At 40.8% G+C, this 17,583-nt stretch overlaps 1 protein-coding gene across 10 annotated transcripts; it reads right to left on the minus strand.

The window, feature by feature from the left end:
* Window positions 1-582: 582 nt before the first annotated feature.
* ZNF334 (zinc finger protein 334) lies at window positions 583-17,072 on the minus strand. 10 transcript variants are annotated; one of them, XR_010125151.1, is made up of 7 exons: window positions 16,871-17,015; window positions 15,537-15,595; window positions 9,798-9,949; window positions 8,110-8,236; window positions 7,706-7,798; window positions 4,724-6,588; window positions 583-773 (listed from the first exon to the last, which is right to left on the minus strand). XR_010125151.1 is itself a non-coding variant. In XM_054467782.2 (5 exons), exons 2-5 carry the CDS (start codon window positions 15,549-15,551, stop codon window positions 4,787-4,789), a joined length of 2,037 nt encoding a protein of 678 aa, XP_054323757.1. In that variant the 5' UTR covers window positions 15,552-15,595; window positions 16,958-17,072; the 3' UTR covers window positions 3,457-4,786. The 10 variants fall into 10 exon arrangements, 3 of the variants coding, with proteins under 3 accessions (XP_054323757.1, XP_054323754.1, XP_063515171.1); XR_010125147.1 differs by lacking the exon at window positions 9,798-9,949; XR_010125146.1 differs by lacking the exon at window positions 9,798-9,949 and having other exon boundaries at window positions 16,508-17,015.
* Window positions 17,073-17,583: the final 511 nt, after the last annotated feature.

Below are 17,583 nucleotides of genomic sequence, written 5' to 3' on the forward strand. Positions count from 1 at the left end.
ATTTTCATTATAGGGTCTCCATGATGCACTAGCTGTACTGCCAGGCCCAAACCTGATTACCAGTCTTTCCTAAGGCATGCTGTAACAGTGTCTGCTTTGTTTCCAAAGGTGAGGTGCTGCTGCATGGCCTCTTCCACTCCCCAGAATCTCATTTTCATTTTGATGATCTGTTTCCTGGGGCCATTTCTGGTACCAGTTACAGAATCAGTCCCATTAAGAAATAGTTCATTTGAAAGGAGTGAAAGAAAATTGAATGAAGAGACTCTTTACAAAAGTGTGGGAAGGGTTGCAGGAAACCAACAAGGGATTTACCATCCCTAGCCTTGAAGGGAAAGCAGGAGTGTGGTGCCTTTGAAATGTGTCACTTTGGCTTAGCTGATTCTATGTTCCCTAGAACTCCCTTCCCTGTATGTTTCCAGTGAGGGTGGGTCACAGAGGACATTCTGGCGTGAGATCTGGAGGGTGGTCGCAGAGGAGCAATCATCTTGCTTTTATGCTTAGCAAGGCTTCTGCCCCCGACACATTTCTTACCTGCTGGTTCTTGTTGGCATGGCTCAGTAGATAAGCCTGTGGCTGCTCTCCTTTCCCCAGGATCTCCTCCAGCTCTTCCAGCTCCTGGGCTATGTATGTGCTTAGCAACATCACAAATGGCACCAGCCTCTGTAGGACACCCACATTGTTTAGGTAGAAGACAGTAAAAACTGCCACAGCTTTGTCTGTGGGTTCCAGCTTGTCTTTATTCTCTTAGTGTTCACTTTCACTACTTGCTTGGCCTGCAGAATTAAAGTACCAGCATCAGCCATGAGGACAGTCACGTAACAGCCTTCCCGTAATAGCCTGGAGTCAAATCTTGATAACAAATTTGTCATCTACAGAACATACATATGGCTCTGCTGCTCTGACTGAACTCTAAGTGATGCAGGAAGGAAATGACTTTTGGGATCTGGGAATAGCTCTAGCGGAAGAGGGCCACAAATAAGGTCTCAACCAGACACCTGATGGCAAGAGACCTCAGCTGATGCAGTTCACAGAGGTCTGCCCCAAGCATGAGGAGTGGGGTAGACAGTGGTTCTGGAAGGACAGAGTATCCAGGAGCATCAGGCTTCTGAAGAATAACACTTGGTCTAGATATGATGGAACAATGTGTTTTAGGATATGCAAAGAAAGTTAGCTGGGGATTTTCTAACCAGTCAGACTTATCTTCAAATATACATAAAGTCCATAGGCAAACTGTGAACATATAATAATTCAGACACTGTTATGTCCATCTTAAAGAATAAGCTATCTTTTAAATTATATTCCAGGTGAACAGGAAGAGAAGAGGGAAGAAGAGATTACCAACTAATTTCATTACTGACTGACAGTAAGAAACTAATATACTATCTTCCCCTTACTCCTTGCAAATAACAGGGATATTAAGGCATTATATAAAGATATCAGTATATTAGTAACTGACAGAACAAAAATACAAATGCTCCGCAACACTGCAGTGAAAGACAAATGGGAAGATAAAATCATCTGGCAAAACTGAAACTACATGTGTCATATCAATAATACCAATTTATAAAACTCTCTCATTCTCTCATATAATCTTATTCCCCATTTCATTGAAAAATAGAAACAATTCCAAAATAAATTCACAAACTTCTGTCACATCAACCCATATGTGTGAGCTGGCATGGCATGACCATTACCTATTCTCTTGAAAAGGCTACCTTTCCCCCTTACACATAGATTCTGACCCATCTCACCTATGCAAAACTTTACTCCAACATTTCCCCCTCTATGGAACATTTCCCGTAAGTGTATAAACATGCATTTATCTCTATCTCTAGAAAGAAGCCTCCTTTGACTACACTTTACTCTCGAGCTACAATGCCATTTCTCTTGCCTTTAGTACGACTTCTTGAAAGGGTTGTTTGTATTAACTGTTTTCAGCGCATCTCCTCTCACCTTTCTTGAAACCACTCCATTCTTATGATGGTTGCCTCTGGTAGCTAGCCTGTGAGATGGCTCCAGAGGTCTCTACCTCCTGGTACTCAGGCTCCTGTGTGATACCCTTCCGCACCATATCAAGGTTGGTCTGTGTGACCAATTAAGTACAGTGAAAGTGATAGTTTTCCAAAGCTAGGTTATAAGGGAAACTGTGGCTTTGGATCACTCATTCTGAGGAATGAATGCCAGCTGCCACGTTGTGAGGAACTCAAGAAACCCTATGGAGAGGTCCATGTGATGAAGAACTGAGGTCTCCTGCTAATAGCTGTGGGAGAGAGCCATGGTAGAAGTGGATCCTTCAGCCCCGTCAAGTCTTTACAAGACTGCATCCCTGGTCAACATCTTGACAGCAACCTCAAAGACCTTGAGCCTGAACCACCTAGCCAAGTTACTCTACAATTCCTAAACCACAAAAACAATGAGATAGTAAATGTTTATTGTTTTAAGTTGCTAATTTTGGGGATAATTTGTTACACAACAATAAATAATACATTAACCTGTTATGGGTTGAATTGTCTCCCCAAAATGTGTGTTGAAGTCCTATACCCAAGTACCTCAGAATGTGACCTTATTTGGAAACAGGATTGTTGCAGATGTAATTATTTAAGATGCAGTCATACTGGAGTAGGGCAGGCCCTTAATCCAGTGACTGGTATCCTTATAAAAAGGGGAAATTTGGACACAAACATGCAGACTTAAAATGCCATGTGAAGTTATGCTGCCACAAGCTACAGAATTATCAGAAGCTAGGGAAGAGGCCTGGAACAGATCCTTCAGAACAGAGTATAGCCCTGCCAACACCCCAACCTGACTTCTGGCCTCCAGAACTATGAGATAGATCTATTGTTCTAGAACATCCAGTTTGAGGTACTGTGTTAGGACAGCCCTAGGAGATGAATATACCCTCTATATCATGTCTTTGTTCTCTGGCTACTTTTAAGATATTCTTTATTAAACTAGTTTTGATTTCTTTATGTCTTGAAATTTGGTGTCTCATTGTGCTCTTCATTTTTATCCTGCTTGGGGTTCATTAAACTTCTTGGACTTGTGAATTTACATTTTCCATAAGATTTGAAAAAATTGTTCCAATATTAAGATAAATTTAGACAAATTTGGCACAAAAAATAGGTATTTTTGTTTTTCTTTACTCTATTACTTTCAAAGTGAAAGGTAACTTAATTCCTTTCACGATAGCAACCAAATCTTTGAAGTGACTATTAATACATTTCACAGGAAAAGAGCAAGATCAGTATACACATACACATACATTTAAACATATGTATATACTTACATATATTAATACATGTATATATGTGTATACATACATTTATCTGTCCTGAAGGACATACAAACTGAATAAATAGATAAATCATGTTCATACTGGGTTCTCTGAAGGGCCCCAAATAAATAGCACGCTTTCCCCCACATCTAAACAATAAAAAATTAAGTAGCAGACAGGGGGCAGGATGAAACTTTTATTACTGATCAAATTGAGTTGGAGGATGCAACTTAACGTGACCATTCAGCTAATGGGCCAATTAGCTGAATGACAGAATTAGACCAATTTACCAATCACAGGCAATACCTGTGACAAGAAATTGTACTTGCAGGTCAGCCCACAATGAAGAAGGAGTTCAGCTGAGCAAACCCAGTTACCCATCACTATCTTACCAACTAGATAAGCCCACTTCCTCATCCCTGGGGCAGAATGCATAATGTGGCAGAGAGGCTAGGAATGGGTATAGGGAAAATCCCACTCATGGAAATCAGGACTTGAAAGGTAAACATTTCCCAATAACCCCATAAAAGTGGCAATCCTACCTCATCACATATATCCATATAGTGTAATCCTAATCAGCATTCCAGAGGCCTTTTGTTCTCAGAATTTGATCAGTGACTTCTAAAGAATACCTCTAATGAACATGTTGATTAGGAAATCCAAGAGATTTTTGAAAACATACTAATTGACATAATCAAACCACTGGTAGATGGGGTTGAGTGGATATTAGAAATACTAATACCAGAGAAATAAACACTTTTTGGATTCAACCATCATCCGAATTCTCTTTGTTGTTCAAGAATGCTTATTTTCCCATGTTTTTCCTACTGCAATTGCCGTCTTCTTGACTTAGATGAAAGCTTCAGGATCATGAACTACTTATCCCTGTGCCTATCTTCCATTAGAAAGGTCTTAGGAAGGGCTTTCATTGGCTCAGCTTTACAAAATGCCCACCTGGGGTATAGTTACCATGGGTGCATAGAGTACAATGGTTAGTTCTCCTGAGTTGTCACCTTTGCAGATAAAGGTATATAGTCTGCTACTAGAAGACTATGGAGTTAGCAGACAACAAAAAATCTGCCAAATCTGAAAATACACCATAAATTGAGAAACTGTAAATTACTCAACTATCAAACAATGGTACTGATTTGAAATGAAGGTCAGATCCTCAAACCTCATAACATACACTATGAAGTAACACTGTGGGGAGGAACCAAGTAACAATTTAACTTAATGTTTGTTTCATTATTTTAAAAGGGAGGCATATTTGGCAGAACCTTTGAATTGCTGTTGAATATTTTCATAGTTCACAATGAACAATACATTTATTAAACAAATTATTTCTTTCCTACATGACTTCTCTGATGTTACATTGAGGGTTGACTTATGGCAGAAAAATTTTCCATATTCATTACATTTATAAGATTTTACTCCTCTATACATACTCACAGTTTAGCATTGTGTAAGTTATTTGATTTGTTGCTTTGTTGGAATTTATTACTTTGTTGGAACTTATTCCTTGTGGGATTTCTGATGTAAAAGAAAGTTTGATTTGTGGCGAAATGTTTTCTCACATTTGTTACATTCATAAGGTTTCTCTCCTGTGTGTATTTTCTGATGTTCAGTGAGAGTCCACAGGCGACGGTAGGTTTTCCCACATTGGTTACATTCATATGGTTTCTCTCCTGTGTGAATTCTTCTATGGACTCTGAAGGCTGACTTATGGCAGAAGGATTTCCCACATTCATTACATTCATATGGTTTCTCCCCAGTGTGAGTTCGCTGATGTTCAACAAAGGAGAACTTCTGACAGAAGGTTTTCCCACATTCATTACACTCATAGGGTCTCTCTCCTGTGTGTGTTCTCTGATGGTGAGTCAGGGCTGACTTCCTACAGTAGGTTCTCCCACATTCATTGCATTCATATGGTCTCTCCCATATAGTTCTCTGATGTACAACGAGGTGTGAGTTTTTGCTGATGGCATGCCCATGTTCACTACACTCATAAAGATTCTCCTTTGTGTTCATTCTCTTACACTGACTGCAGTTTGACTTCATGACGGATATTCTACCACATTTATTAAACACATCATGTTTCTCTCCCGTGTGTGTTCTCTGATGTATAGTGAGTGTTGACTTATGGCAGAAAAATTTCCCACATTCATTACATTCATAAGACTTCTTTCCTCTATGAGTTATCTGATGTGCAATGAGGGCTGATTTTGTACATAAAAATTTTCCACATTGACTGCATTCATAGGGCTTCTCTCCTGTATGACTTCTTCGATGCACATTGAGGGCAGATTGACAAAAGAAGGTTTTCTCACATTCACTACATTCATAGGGTTTTTCCCCTGTGTGAATTCTCTGATGCGCAGTAAGGGCCGACTGACAGAAGAAGGTTTTCCCACATTCCTTACATTCATTTGGCTTCTCTCCTCTGTGAGTTCTTTGATGTACAACAAGATACGATTTCTTGCTGAAGGCATTTCCACATTCCTTGCATTCATAAGGCTTCTCCCCTGTGTGTGACCTGAAGTGTTCAGCCAGGGCTGACTTCCGAAAAAAGGTCTTTCCACATTCATTACACTCATAGGATTTCTCTCCTCCATGAATTTTCTGGTGTACAATGAGGGCAGATTTGTCAATGAAGGTTTTCCCGCATTCACTGCATTCATAGGGTCTCTCTCCAGTATGAATTCTTTGGTGTCGAGTGAGGCTTGTCTTCACACGAAAAGTTTTCCTACAATCATTACAAACATATGGTTTCTCCCCTGTATGAATTCTCTGATGTACAACGAGGGTAGATCTCTTAGAAAAGGTTTTCCTACATTCATTACATTCATTTGGTTTCCTTTCAGTCTGTCTCCCCTTTTGTGTAACGAGAATTGCCCTCTTGAAGAAGGTTTTCCTACATTTATTATAGTCAAAAGGTTGTTTCAAAATCTGAATGTTCTGGTGCAGAATAAGATTTTCGTTTTGATTGCTGGCTTTCCTCATTGGATTGCATCTGTATTTTTTCATTCCCGAATGACTTTTTTCATGCGTCCCAAATCCACTGTATTCATCAGGAATCTTTCTGTTTTCTTTGCTTTTCTTTGCAACAATTACTTCTGAATTAGTTTTCAAACTGTTTCCTCCTGGATTACATTTATAGGGCATTTTTCTCGAGGGAACACTATTCATGTCCAGATTAAGTGTTTTCCCAAATACATTCTCTCTTTCTGTAATCAGTGTTTTGTTGCTGAAGAATACAGTTTGTGTCAAATGTTTATCTTGGATTTCCTTGTTCTTCTCTAAGGCATCATCAACTTCTAGAAAAAGGAACACAATTAACAGTAATTGGTGAGTCTTTATATATTTGCTATGAAATGAGAATTCCTTAGAAATGCATTGTTTTAGGGGTTAGACTTCAGGCCCAGCCTTCCAAGATTAAACAAATTTCAACTGCAAATATCTCTTACTTGGCTGATTTGAAGAAAAACAGAAACAAAAAATACAAAAAAGCAAATCCATTCATACCAGCCACTATTTAACAGGGGGAAAGGAAGAGGAAACTAGCAAAGAATACAAGTACCTTTGACACTTTACAAATACTGCTAAACATTGAGTGGAAAAAGTAAATAGTCACAAGGAATAGTACACAAAGTATGCTGGAAGTGTGGCTGATGGAGTGTTGAATAAAACAGACAAGAGTCAAGTAAGCACTTAGAGAAAGATAGTCATACAGTGAGACCAGGTAAAACAGATATCAGAAAGATGGTCAGTTATTATCAAAACACATGAGAAGAAAGGGGTAACTCTGAAATTTTCGCAGTGACATGGAACTCCCAAATTTGTACAATGCAAAGGGAAGTAAGATTGTGGGCTGAGCAGAGCTGGGACTAGAGGAAGGCACCCAGGATACCCAGGGTACCTGCACAATCCTGAGAGTTGAGTGTCTTCCTAAATTTTGCATGCCAGGCACCTTGTTTGCCTCACCCTACTCTGGATCCTGGTGAAGCTTAGAATGGAAAGGGAAACCATGTTATTTCTGTTAAGTGATATAGAGAAAAATGGAAGACAATTAAAAAGATCATGACAGATCTCTGAATGTCTGAAATATAAACCAAGCCTATGACAATGGTGGGTGGGGCAAGGGAGGCAACAGAGAATGCTACAGAAATAAAGTTTAAGGTGTGATAAAAGAAGAACTTGAATTTTGGGGATAGGTAACTTAATGGCAAAAATCTTTATAAATTTCAATTATTTATTTGGGAAGAATGTTTCAGATGTCCATAGCATGACAGTTAATCAACCTCAATCACTTCTAAAGGTCTGAGGCCAACAAAAAGAAATTCATGAAAAACATTATGATGCCAACTATTACCACCGACCACCATGGAACTCTCATTTCCATTGGTTCCACCTGCTCAGTTATCATTTACTTACCTGGGTAGTTCTGATTTGAGAATTCCTCCACTATCCACGGCGCTTCTCCTTGCTCCAATTTGAAAATCACATCTGGTTTGCTAACATGATACCCTGTTAATGGGAAATTACAGAACTTGGACCAAGATCTTTGGACATCAGGGACTCTGAAGAATGAAGAAAGTACAGCTTCAGAAGCTGTGCAATGAAGATGCCCAGCAATAGCTCAGTAAAGCTAGAACATTTTGGTGAAGGGTAGGGGAAGGGCAGTGAATACATACACAAACTTCTACTGTCTAAAAGGGTTTAATCATCTTGCTCCCCTGATGCTCAAGGCTAAATAATTAAATTCTAGAAATCAACATGTTTTTGTAACACAGAAGAAATGTATGCTCTTGGGAGTTGTACAGGGAAATCATCCTTACCCACGGAGACCAAGTTACTGTAGTTCTCCAGCATCACATCCCTGTACAGGAGCCTCTGAGCAGGGTCCAGTTGCTGCCATTCCTCTTGGGTGAAGTTCACAGTCAGGTCCTGGAATGAAACTGGTCTCTGAAAGAAAATGTTTAATCTTGGGTGACCAGAATTGAGTGACATCAAATGTATGGTAACATAAACTATAAGCAGACCACTGTCATAGCTAATGGAAAGCTATAAAGAGATATAATTGTGGGAGGGCAGAAAATTAAAAATCTGTCACTGTGTTCATTTTTAAAATGAATTTTAAAAATATGCTGAGCTTATACCATGTCCTGGAGCTATTCCAATTGCCTGGATTACTAATCACATACAATACTAATCTTGCTCTCTAGGAGCATACATTCTGACAGGGTGACAAAAATAGAAATGTACATCTTTAAAGAGCAATGCTGGACATACACACAAGATGGAGGGTGATCACAAAAGAGGAAAGCTTGCTCCATTTTTGTTACCCCTTCTTTGAGGGCATAATAGTTTTAGTCCTGAAATATAAACAGTACATTTTATAGGACTGTAGCCATTAAGAATATACACAGACACAAAACACACATGGGGAGTTCGAGAACTACAATCTCTCCACAGGAAAGGTTAGTGGGGAGCGGGACAGAGATCAGAGAATAGAGGAACTCTTTTCTCTAATTAGTAGTCTTGACATTTACATAGTACAGCACATCAGCAAAACATTCTTGCATATATGCTAACGTACATTTACTTAGGAATTGTATATTTCCAAGTTAGTTCCAGCTATACATTAATATCAATAAAGCTTAATTATTTTTTCATTTTTTTGGATGAAATACTAACAAGAATAGAAGTCCAGTGAATTGCTGGGGTGCTCCCTATCCTCCACTTTGGAGACCACTGTTGTAAATAATGGAAATCCATAAAGAGTTATTTGTAAGCAAGGACTGGAGATTTGTGACCAAATGTGTATTTTGAAACAACGCTCTAGAGCATAGGGATTGGCAAACTACAGTCCATGGGCAAAATCTAGGCCACTGGGAGCCAAATGTGGTCATGCTCATTTGTTACACAGAGTCTATGACTGCTTTCATGTCACAACAGCTATGCCAAGGAAATCCAACAGAGACCACAGGGCTGGCAAAGCCAAAAATTTTGACTTTGTCCTCTAAAGAAAACATTTGCTGTCCCCTACTCTAGAAAAATGGAAACTGGCTTAAAGGTCAAATCAGAGGGGAAGAAAACTAAGACACTACTACAGGACATGAGCACAGGTAGTTCCTGGGAAATGGGAAGGAGAAAATCAGTCCTGCATAATGGGAGGCAAGGAGAGTTGACCACTACTTGATGCGCAGTAGATGTGCAGATGATTTCACATGATCAGCTGGGCTGACACTAGTAGTATATGTGGAGATTAGGAAAACAAAACAAAAAAGAGAATCGAGCATAGGAAACGAAGGCACTGATCTTTACCATGCTGTGCTTGAAGTGTCTGTTGAGTAAAGAAGTACAGATATCTAGCTGGTAGTTTGATATATGGTTCTGGAGCTCACAGGAGAGATACCACAGTGATCAGAAGCAATATTTGGAAGCATAAATAATGAGGAAGGTCTCCATGAACTGATATGAAGTGAAAAAAGCAAAGTATTAAAAAATATCTATAATGTATTACCTTTTATATAAGAAAGGAGATGTAAGAAAACACACATGGCCAGGTGTGGTGGCTCACACCTATAATCCCAGCACTCTTTGAGGTTGAGGTAGGCGGATCGCTGGAGCTCAGAAGTTCAAGATCAGTCTGGGCAACACGGCGAAACCCCATCTCTACAAAAAATAAAAAAAAATTAGCCAGGCATGGTGGCATGTGCTACTCGGGTGGCTGAGGCAAGAGGATCACTTGAGTCTGGGAGTCAGAGGTTGCAGTGAGCTCAGATTGTGCCACTGTACTCCAGCAGCCTGGGTGACAGAGCAAGACCTCATCTCGAAAAAACAAAAAAACCCACCACATGTAACCACTACATGTGCAAAAAAAAAAATGGAAAGGATACACCAGAAACTCATGAAACTGGTTACATTCAGGGGAGAGGTGGAGACAGAAAGAATGGACGGATGGGAACAGAGTAGAAGAGATGAGAAGGAGTGACACTTCTCTAAAATATCTTTCTATACGGTTTTGATTCTTAGAACTATGGTAGGCCAGGTGTAGTGCCTCATGCCTGTAATCATAGCACTTTGGGAGGCTGAGGCGGGAGGATCGCTTGAACTCAGGAGTTCAAGACCAGCCTAGGCAACACAGTGACACCCCATCTCTCAAAAAAAAATTTTTTTTTGCCAGGAGTGGTGGCACATGCCTGTAGTCCCAGCTACTTGGGAGGCTAAGGCAGGAGGATTGCTTGAACTGAGGAGGTCAAGGCTTTAGTAAGCTATGATTGCACCACCGCACTCCAGCCTGGGTGACAGAGCAAAACCCAGTTTCAAAAATTAAGTTAAATAAGTTTAAGTAAGTAAAAAGGAAAGAAAGAAAAGAGAGAGGAAAGGAAAAGAAAGGAGAAATGAAGGTAGGGAGGAAAGAAAAGGAAAAGAAAACAAAGGAAAAACAAGAGAAAGGGAAGGGGAAGGGGAAAGGAAAGAAAGAAAAGGCTAGGATGAACCCTGCAAAATAACTAGCCAGCAAAGTGTCAAGGTTGTAAGTGACAAAGAAGAACCATCATGGGTTGCAAGAGGCTAAGGAGACAGGACATTTAACACAACCTGGGTTCCTAGGTTGGATCCTTGAACTGAAAAAGGATATTATGGAAAATAATGAGCAGAATTTGAATAAGATAGATAATAGTACTGTATTCATGTGAATTTCCCGGTTCTGATCACTATAATATAGTTTTGAAAGATCAGGGAAAGCGAGGTGAAGGAAACACAGGTATTTTGTGTATGATTTTTCTCATTCTTCGTATTTAAAAATAAAGCAGTAAAAAATAGGTGTGCTGCCTCCACATCTGCAGACACCTGGGCTTTGGCCTGCTGTATGTCTCACCTCACCCACATGACCATCCTAGGTCACCCGTCTTTCTTTTCTTTGATCTGCTATACATCTTTCTACTGACAAATTTTATTAGGTAATTTAATGAGGCCCTTCCCGATATCACCACTTAACTGTCTCTTAAACTAGAAGTAGTTACATTATCCATTTTATTCCCTCCATGAATTACTTCCTCTAAAGGACCTATAAGCTTCCTGAAGATAAAGAGTATCTCATAATTATAGGCACAACAATAGACATATAAGGTCTTAATGACTAGAAAGAATGACTGGCAAAAATATTAGAAACAAAACGCCAGGGAGAAAGAGTGCCAGGGAAGAGCCCTCATTAGAAAGTTCTGTACTTGCTCAGGCAGACCCAGTGCACTTCACAGCAGAAAGTCCAAAATAAGAACAGTGAATGCGTTCACTTTGTGAGAAACTGAAAGGTGCTTATGACAAAAGAAAAAGAAACTTGATTCTCCCAGTGACTCAGGTCCACTCTGCAAGCAATGCTGTAAGTAGAATGATGATCCATTCAGAGCAGAGGAGAGTTCACCATTTCACACAAAACAAGATTACCCAAAAAAAGAAATGATGAGCACTACTATGAGCAGGGATATGGCTACTGAGGACATGTGCCTACCCCTTTAAAGGCTAATAGTCTTACTTGTGAGGTAGACAGATAATGACCAGACCCTACATGTAATGCAGAGATGAAGAGGGCCAGCATTGCTCTGTAAACACATAGTCTGTGGACAAAGAATATGGGGACAGGAATGGGTCCTATGATGAGCTGGCTCCCGGCTATGGTCACAGTGTAGACAGAAAACGGGTAGAAGGTCAAGGAGCAAACAGTAGAAACACGGTTAAAAGCAAGAGTGTAAAATTTGGGGCATGTTCAGGAGACTAAATGCAGACCACCATCGTTCTTCAGAGGGGCTCAGTGTGGGTGGTCCCTTCCACCAGGGGCATGTGGTACATCTGCAGAGACATTTTTGGCTGTCAGGGTTCTGTGGGACGCTGTTGGCATTTGGTGGAGGGAGAGGGAAGGAAGGATGGTAGAGACACTGCAACATGTAGGACCTTCTCCTACAGGAAAGAAATGCCCCAAGTCCTGTATAACTTTCTAATCTTAAATATTCATATAAACGAAAAATCCTGTTTATAATGATCTGAGCCTAGAACCTTATTCCATTTGGCACTTGAACACATAGTATTTTTATATTTTTTATGTATATTAAATTTTCTTCAATGTAATAGTGGATACGTGAAGCACAATTTGTATTTTATTTGAACTTGAACTTCAGGGATTTTCACTCTTGAAAAATATCACAAATGGCAATGTTATGTACAGTATTCAAACCACAACACATCAGTCCCAAATCAGTGAGAACTTGTAATTATCATATTCACAGAAATTTAACCTAAAAGTAATCTGTATAAACATCAGACTCCTCTTCTGACTTTTACTATAGTTTTATCTGGGCAAGTCTATATTAAGATACGTATCATTTTTAATTACTTTGTTTTTATTTTTCCTCTATATTCAGTTCTATTGATTTTTAAAAAAATTACACAAGTAGGTTATACTATCTATGATCTCCAAAAGAGGATAAAGGGAGGATGGCTTTTAGTTGGGATTTCTAGAAAACAGATCCTAAGGCAAGGACTCAGTCTGCATCATTTCATCTGGGAACTCCAAGCCGGGGTAGTGATGGTAAGGGAAGTAAGGAAAGGAGGAAAGAAAGGATGTAAACAATGAGATATGAGAGGCATTAGCATGCTGCCCACCACCTCACTACAAGCCCCAAAGCGGGGCAAGTTTCCTCAGCAGGAGCATGGGGTGAGCACGTGGGTCAGCACATGGGACATCTCTGGGAGCACCACCAGGAGAAACTAACCTTGAAATAGTGCACAGAATAGAGAAAGGATGGGGAATTCATCTGCCCACCTCCTTCTCATTTTCAATTTCCCTTCATTCAAGGTTCACCCACGGTGAGTTAACTTGCCCACACTTCCAGGTTGCATCATCTGTCTCCACCATCTGGCCCCTCAGGAAGCTGGTATCACACCTTATGGTGTGTGGTTTCATCCAAGTCTAAAAGAGGAGGCAGCCTAGTGTGGGTGGGTGGCATTAACTAAGAGAGATAAAGGAGATGGCTGAATATGGAAGGTTTGCATCCCAATATAGCTCATAAGAAAGTATGTTCTGTAAATAGATGTGGGTCTGGCAGAGTTGAGAACCACCTCAGCACAGTTTGAACTGCTTGTGTAATATCTTTCTCTTTCACTAGCACGTGAGCTCCATGAGGACAGAGACAGTATCTCCTTCATTCAAGCTGAATGTAGACCATCTAGCATAGCATATGACACACAATTGTTTGATCAATATACAGTTGTTGAATGAAAGGTCCAGAGTGGTAGGAACTAAGAACAGGCAGGAAATAGTCATGACATAAATAGCCTTACAGGTCATACCAAGGATGCTGAACTTGTATTCTGTAAGTGGCATAGAACCTCTTAAGTCATTTCTGTATTAAGACATGATCATGTTGGCATTTTGGAGGAATTGGTCAGTGTGAAGAACAGCCTTAAGGTGGGAAGAGGAAGGGGCCAAGCAGACTGCTAAGAAAGCTATTAATATTATGACAACCCACGAGAAACTGAGGCAGGAGAAGAGGAGATGGAAGTGAAAGGACAAATTCAAGAAATGTTTATGCGACAACATTAGCAAGCTCGACAAACAGGTATAGCAAGACGTGAGGAAAAGGAGAATTAAGATGGACTTCAGGCCGGGCGCGGTGGCTCACGTCTGTAATCCCAGCCCTTTGTGAGGCCGAGGCAGGAGGATCACGAGGTCAGGAGATTGAGACCATCCTGGCTAACACAGCGAAACCCCATCTCTACTAAAAAATACAAAAAATTAGCCAGGCGTGGTGGCGGGTGCTTGTAGTCCCAGCTACTTGGGAGGCTGAGGCAGGAGAATGGTGTGAACTCGGGAGGCAGAGTTTGCAGTGAGCCGAGATCGTGCCACTGCACTCCAGCCTGGGTGATAGAGCGAGAGCCCATTTCAAAAAGAAAAAAAAGATGGACTTCATTTTCTGGCTTGCCTCACTGGTCAGATGGAAGCAGCACTGATAGGGATAGGGAAAAAAGCAGCAGCAGCAGCACATTGAGCAAGTTGTAAATATTATTTCCATGTTGGATATGAGGACTCCATATGCCTTCTGGACATCCTTTTGTTCAGCAAGAATTTCAAGCTGAAGTTCTCAGAGGCAGAAATATCTCAGAGCATAAAGACTCACAAGTTAAAACCACAAACGGTATGAAAAAAAATCAGAAAGAATAATGGGCTAACAATGGAATAGCAATGTTCATGAAACAAAACAGAAGATTGTATAAAAGATATAAAGAAGACATGATTACAGGCTGGGTGTGGCAGCTCACACCTGTAATCACAGCACTTTGGGAGGCCAAGGTGGGAGGATCACTTGAATCCAGGAGTTCGAGACCAGCCTGGGCAACACAGTGAGACCTCATCTCAATTAAAAAAAAAAAAAAAAGACATGATTACAGAGCTACAAAGAGAATCATGTGAGTGATACCACAGACATTATCAGAGGTGCCTATTAGGGAGGGGGCAGTCATACTGTCAAATGCAACAAAGAGTTTGGTAAAGTATGAACTGAAAAATACTCATTGGGTTTGAAAATATTTAGGTTACCGCTAAATTTTTCCAGAACAGATCCATCAGAGTGGGGGGGGCAGACACCAGACTGTATCAAGTGGGTTGAAATGAAACAGGCACGTGAAGAAGTTTTACCTACAGAATATAATATTGAATTTTTCCCTCTAGAACTTGTAACAAGTATAGCTGAAATAAAGTTACGGGGCATTATTTGAGGAACATTATTCTATTTGTTATAGGTTTTATCCATTTATTCTAGGTCTTATCACTGGATCATAGACATCACAGAGAACCATCAGAATGCTGCCTGTTCGGATGACACTGGAGTGGTTCCCTGTAATTACTGTGCTCTGCCTGGGTACAGAAGTCACAGGAAACCCATAGCATTTCTTTCTCAGCTGTTTTTGGCAGAGCTGCCTCTACTTCACTTACTCAAAGATCATCCAAGAAAATTTTTAGATATAAATGATGGGAAAACCACACAAAAATCCAGCGTAAGGGCTATCTCATATTGTCTGGGCCTTTCTGGAACCACTTGAGTAACTCTATAGGAATATATGATTTCTGTATATCTATGTCCACTCTTCCAGTACTGATCAAATACTCTTCTCTGATGCTGAATTTTATACATTTCAGTTTCATCTGCAAACTAAACTTCTTGAAATTCACTGTATAATGTGAGAAGTAAATCCCTGTGCAACTTACCTGAAATTTTTTCATTTTCAGGTTCTCTTGAGAAAGGGCCAAGAGTGTTGAAAGCAGAGCTGGGTAAGGAAGAATGGGGAATGGAATCATGAGCGATTTGGCTCACACAGCAGCTCTACAATTACCTACAAAGACAGCCACACACCCATTTAAAAACATGGCCCTTTGACCACTCTGGTTCAGGAAGCAACAGCTTGAGGAAACGTTCACTTGTCCATTTATAGTTCTAGAATGGTCTCATAGAGCTTTTCTTACTGATTGAGTGTCAACAAATGTTTTCTACTGAATTACTGTCAATTTATGTCTCCTTTGAAAAAAACTGAAAACGTCTGAGTCCAATTAATAGGAGACTAGGTCAATGAAAGTTAGTATATACAAAGCCTGGAACACTATTTTGGCATTAAAATGGACTCTAGGATTAAAAGATTTCTTGGAATAGGAAAATGATATTATGTCACTTACCTGTTTTCCTACTAATGTGTTTAGCCACTTGAGATGACAGAATCCAGAGAGAATGAATGAAAGTGCTTTAAGGTGTTTGTCTTTTTGACAGTTTTGTCTCCCTTAGCTGCAGTTTCACAAGAGGACCTTTTACTAAGAAACTTCTTGTGGTAGGTAACTTAAATGTGGTAGATGACAAAAGCCCTGACCTGGTACTCAAAGGACCAGAATTCAGTTATTGGCTCTGTCACTAGCAAACTGCATTACTGAAAAAAATATTTACTAAGTCGTAATTTTAATATAAGATAAATTGGTTTTTAGTGTTTCCTTTACCCCTATTGTGTAGCTCTGTAAGGGGTAAACTCAGTAAATCCCAGGTGAGGTGATGAACATGGTTGGTGCAGCTCAGAATAAACAGAGGGTGGAGATGGTAGGGAATGACATGTTATGTGTTTAGGAAGTGATGAAGAGATCATTTCCTTATTTATAACCAGTACGCCTTCCCTCCAACCCAGGACTCTCGCAGATACCTCCAGTGAAGTGTCTTTTCCTGTCAAATCTGGACCCTGCCCATTCCAGCTCACATCCTTCTTCCGAAAGTTGAACTGAACTTTGCTGAGCTATAGTAATCAATGGCTGCAGGACTAAGTGCATCAGCAGAAGTTCTGGAAAGAGGCTCTAGCTACTTGGATGCGTAAACCTTTCACCTTCACCAAGCGCCTTCTTCGGGCAAATCAGGGCCCTAGAGAGAGCCCGCCCCGTGGCCTGCAGGTCAGGAGCCCAATCCTGCCCTGGCTGCCTCGCCTCCCGACCACAGGAAACCCTCCCTCCAAAGACAGGGAGAGCGCGCGTCCACCCTCCGCAGACCCGAGGCCAGCTCCGCCCGGCCCCACCGTTCCCTCCGACGCCCGAGTGCTCGGAGCTCGCCGCCAGCCCTTCTTATAGGTTGTGGGTGCACCCGCTTCGCTTCCACTTCGCACCAGGTCCAAGTCTCGGCGGGACCAGAGATTCACGCGCTGCAGGACCCTCACCCGGAAGAGCCTGGCGAACCGGAAGGGCGTCCAGGTAAAAAACAGGAACAGCACATGCGCAGAAAGGCCCCCGGGCCGCCTTTCCCGGGGCTTTCCCGGGGCCCGCGCCGGCTTTCGGGACCACAGTCCCCAGAAGGCGTCGCGGCCACCGCCCTACCCTGAGGGATCTTTGAGGAGCTTCTGCTTTAACTACAGAACTTGGGTGACTGCTGTGAATCATCAATACGAAAAGTAAAGTCTCATATCCGTTTCACCGAAGTCTATAGATGAGAAAGGAAAATTCTGCGAAATGAAAATGACTGCTAAAGATATTCCAGCAGAATATTAAAGGAATAATACTAACGACCTGCAGAAAATTTCTCTCAAACAGGATACAAAATCATTGCTGGCTTTCAATACGTGAAGGTTGAAGATAAATGAGAATATCTCTGAAGAAAATTATCTATTTGCCGTAACCCCAATTCCCAGAGATACCCGAGTTTAACATTAGGTGCACATTCTTCTGACAGTTTTACAAAGGGGAACTCATATGGGTCTAATAATTTGTTATTTTTAAAATTAGCAATATAGTTAAT

The sequence above is a fragment of the Pongo pygmaeus genome, chromosome 21, assembly GCF_028885625.2.
Source record: "Pongo pygmaeus isolate AG05252 chromosome 21, NHGRI_mPonPyg2-v2.0_pri, whole genome shotgun sequence".
Classification (NCBI taxonomy): domain Eukaryota; kingdom Metazoa; phylum Chordata; class Mammalia; order Primates; family Hominidae; genus Pongo; species Pongo pygmaeus.